This window comes from Priapulus caudatus, unplaced genomic scaffold (genome assembly GCF_000485595.1).
Source record: "Priapulus caudatus unplaced genomic scaffold, Priapulus_caudatus-5.0.1 Scaffold1343, whole genome shotgun sequence".
NCBI lineage: Eukaryota > Metazoa > Priapulida > Priapulimorpha > Priapulimorphida > Priapulidae > Priapulus > Priapulus caudatus.
The window spans coordinates 2,466-6,463 of record NW_014578404.1 but is presented as its reverse complement, the minus strand read 5'-3'; the positions used below and the strand labels follow the sequence as shown (position 1 = coordinate 6,463).

Sequence of the window (3,998 nt, the reverse complement as noted above, 5' to 3'; positions counted from 1 at the left end):
AATTTATTAATATTATTATTAATATTATATCTTAGAAGTAGAACTAGAACTTAAGTTAGGGTTAGAAGTTAGAAGTAAAAAAATATTCAGTCTAAAAACTTAGTTAGTAGGCGATGGTGCAACTCCACTTTTATGGCACCTTAGGTATCTACGAAGTGATCACAGATTTCTGTGTATCAATCAACTGATGCAGCAGACTATTCCCGATATTCAGGAATGATGCAAAAACCTCTAACCTAACCCTAGCCCTAATTACCTATAACCGGACATAACTATTACCTGGGTCCCTGTATACAGAGAGTTGCGCTCATGACAAGTCGGAAAAAATCGGTCACCGTGATCGGCTTGGACGGCATGTGTTTCCAAATTGATCCAGCACAGCCGCTGGCCCTTTAAGTACAGCGGCTGTATGGATATGCTGTACAATGGGTCCGTAGTAATTAAATTAGACTAATCGTGCTTCAATAAAACTCAAAATTTACAGAGATTATAGCTAAGACATGTGTCTATGTGTATCTAGATTTCTAGAACTGCAAAAGCCACATTTTACAGCTGCGAGCGAGTGGAAGAGTGTAACGCATTTATCTTGTAAATATACAGTTGTCATTATTCTTCAAAATGACTAGGCTGCTGTGTTTACACTATAAGAAAGTGTACAATTTAAGCTATTATTATGGCGGCGAACGATTTGAGTTACTTTTCTAGAATCTAGATACATATAAACACGTGTTATCTATGATCTCTGTGATTCTTGAGTTTATTGAAGCGGCGAGTGGTTTAATTAATTAGCAAGTATCTTACGCGCGTATCGCAGACAGGTTAATATACGCAGCGGCTATGGGGCGGTAAGAAAGTGTACAATTAAACTATCATAATGGCGCGAAGATTTGAGTTACATTTCTTAGAAATCTAGATACACATAGACACATGTCTTAGCTATAATCTCTGTAAATTTTGAGTTTATTGAAGCCTGATTTAGTCTAATTAATTACTACGGACCCATTGTACAGCGTATCATACAGCCGCTGTACTTAAGCGGCAGCGTGTGGATCCATTGGAAACAACATGGAGTCAAATCCTGAGTTGGCGGCACTCTCTGTATATAGGACCCTACGCCTAACCCTAACACATTCGTGATACCTAAGCCTAAGGTTATACTTTATGACTTAGGGTTAGGGTTAGGGTTTTTGCATCATTCTTTGATGAAAAATTATACGGAAAGTCTGTGCATCAGTTGATGATACACAGAAATCTGTGCATCACTTCGTGATACCTAAGGTGCCTAAAGTGGATTTGCGCCGTAGGCGACTAACCAGTACCACTTACATCGCCAGCTTTTGCTGGCAACAAAAAGTAAAAAGTGTAAACACACTGGCAAACTTCATTTCAATATAAGAACCGTCTTAAACGTTTTGTTTGAATTAGCATTTCTCTAGAGTGTGTAAGCCGACCAATCTTATTCAAGTTTTTTTACTAGAAAGCGATGGGAGCGGCCATGCTGGTTTATCGGATAATTTGAGGCACAGCTGAAAAAATATAAATTATAAAGTTTATTATAAACTATATATATTAGAGAACTTTCTATTATTTCCATATTTTTTTTTTTTTACTTAATTTTCTTAAATTTATATTACAAATTGTACTGATTTCTTAATGCAAAAGTACATTATAAGATTGTTTTGATATTCCGTGTGATGAAAAGTTCGGCCTACAGTGTACAAAAATGGCGCCAAGCATAAGTTTGGATGACTTGATCCTAACTTTATATGATGTTCAAGCCATCAATATTCGCTCTTTTATTTTAAAAAGCGGCATAGAATACACCTGTGTACTTTGATCTTCGTGTGATTGTCTCACACCCAAAATTTGCTCGTAAGGTTTAACATTAACAATATCAATTTATGAGAGCCGACGGCGACGTAGCTCTAGTAATAGTACTATAACCCGCGTACAGTTGCCGCAGGCGCCGCTAGCTAGCTAGCTAGAATAGGTGCTAGCTAGCTAGCGCCTGCAGCAACTGTACGCCGGGCATAAGTACTAGAAGGGCCTAACGGCCACGTAGAAACGCCGAGGCACAGCACTGAGTCTAGGCAGATTATGGCTACAGTTGCACTGCGTCACACGTGTCGGTGTGACTGAAGGCAGTCACAAATGAATCATGTTATCAAATAATATTAATAATAATTACAAATATAATAGCAAGACGCGGTCAGTGCGGAGGTAATTTAATTGACTGTAAGATTAAATCGTGAATTCCCTTCGAGTGAGTCACTCGGGTTACTGCTCAATCCGAAATGCCAGACACATGTCGGGATCTAGTTTGTAGAGCTTATGTTATGTACGTTATCGTGTCTATATTAAGCTATGCAGTGATCTTGTTATGCATGGGCCGTGCACGCCACAAAATAAGAAGTAAACCCAATAAGTGCTTATTTTATCAAATTTTCTCGATATATATATATATAATTATGTAATCTTTAATATTATTCTATTCCAGCAAGAAGTAGCTGAACATATGTGGCATGAGGCGTCAACGTTGAAATTAAATTTTGTTTCCGTGTGTGGTGTACCGTACACGGCACTACCTATTGCCACGGTAAGGCGTTAACATAGTCAGTGTGTTTACACTGCATACACTAATCAGTTGTAATGTTGAAAAACACTTACAAGTGCAGTATTTGTCTTTCTCTTACTAATGTTGCCAGTTAGGATTACTAAGTTGCTATTAAACCTGCTACGGCTGTATGGCAGGAAATTAAGCGCATGTAAATATACAGTCATCTAGTAACTTGTTGTCTATAACGTTACATCTTCCTCTGACAGATAGCGACAGAGTAGAATACCGGATAATGTGTTAACATTAACGTGGCTATTTTAATTCCGTTGTCACTCCTCCCCTGCCCCTGAGTTGTCATGGCGATTCTTCGGCGCCGCAGAGCGTAATCTTGCTCTCAGGTCGTGTTCATGATACTAACAAGAAAACTACTGAATATCTTATAGCGATTTTCTCTTTATTCCTATGAGACACTTCCAGCTTAAAGGGACTACGTCACGAATTTTCTATGGTAAAATTTGTAAAAAAAAAATTGCCATTTTTTTACATTAAAAGTAAGAACTAACGGGACTAAACAAATCGTCAAATTCTTATCTGATAAGACTGTTTCTCAACTAGTTAAAAATCCAAAAAACCTGGACGATTTGAATTAATGTTCACATTCACATTCGAGTGTATGTTCACATCGAACAATATAGTAAAATAGGAAGTATAATGCGGCAATTTAACCATAAAATGTGAACAGAATTACTTATATTTTGTGAAAAAGTGGAAATATATTTTTAATTTTTTTTTTATTATTTACGGTGACGTAATCACTTTAAGCCTCAATACAGCAAAACTCGGGTGCGCACTGCTGTCCCGCGTATCAACTAGAACTTCTCTTCTCGTAGCTGGCTACTGTCACGCTGTGCTGCATGGTACATGATGTATACGTTCACTACGAGACGCAATCCTCAACAGGTCGTCTGCGTGAATCACGGCATCCCGATGCTGATACGCCGCAAGGAGGCGAAGGATTACGGCACGAAGAAGATCATCGAGGGCCAGTACCAGCCGGGCGATCAGTGTCTCATCATCGAGGACGTGGTGACGAGCGGGACCAGCGTCCGCGAGACGGCCGACGTGAGTGAGCCTCCTCCCGCGCTCCCGGCACCTCCCGCGCTCCCGGCACCTCCTCCCGCGCTCCCGGCACCTCCTCCCACGCTCCCGGCACCTCCTCCCACGCTCCCGGCACCTCCCGCGCTCCCGGCACCTCCTCCCGCGCTCCCGGCACCTCCTCCCGCGCTCCCATCACCTCCTCCCGCGCTCCCGGTGCCTCCTCCCACGCTCCCGGCACCTCCCGCGCTCCCGACACCTCCTCCCGCGCTCCCGACACCTCCTCCCACGCTCCCGACACCTCCTCCCGCGCTCCCAACACCTCCTCCCGCGCTCCCGGCACCTC

The 3,998-nt window shown here is 41.9% G+C and overlaps 1 protein-coding gene across 1 annotated transcript in view; it reads left to right on the top strand.

The window, feature by feature from the left end:
• Positions 1–3,679, top strand: part of LOC106816307 (uridine 5'-monophosphate synthase-like) — a gene marked incomplete at its 3' end in the record, with an annotated part of 12,520 nt that extends 8,841 nt beyond the window's left edge. The window contains exons 2-3 of the mRNA XM_014820887.1: positions 2,498–2,596; positions 3,518–3,679. Of these exons, the coding sequence (XP_014676373.1) occupies positions 2,498–2,596; positions 3,518–3,679 (261 nt within the window). The remainder of the gene's footprint in view (positions 1–2,497; positions 2,597–3,517) is intronic.
• Between the last annotated feature and the right edge of the window lie 319 nt (positions 3,680–3,998).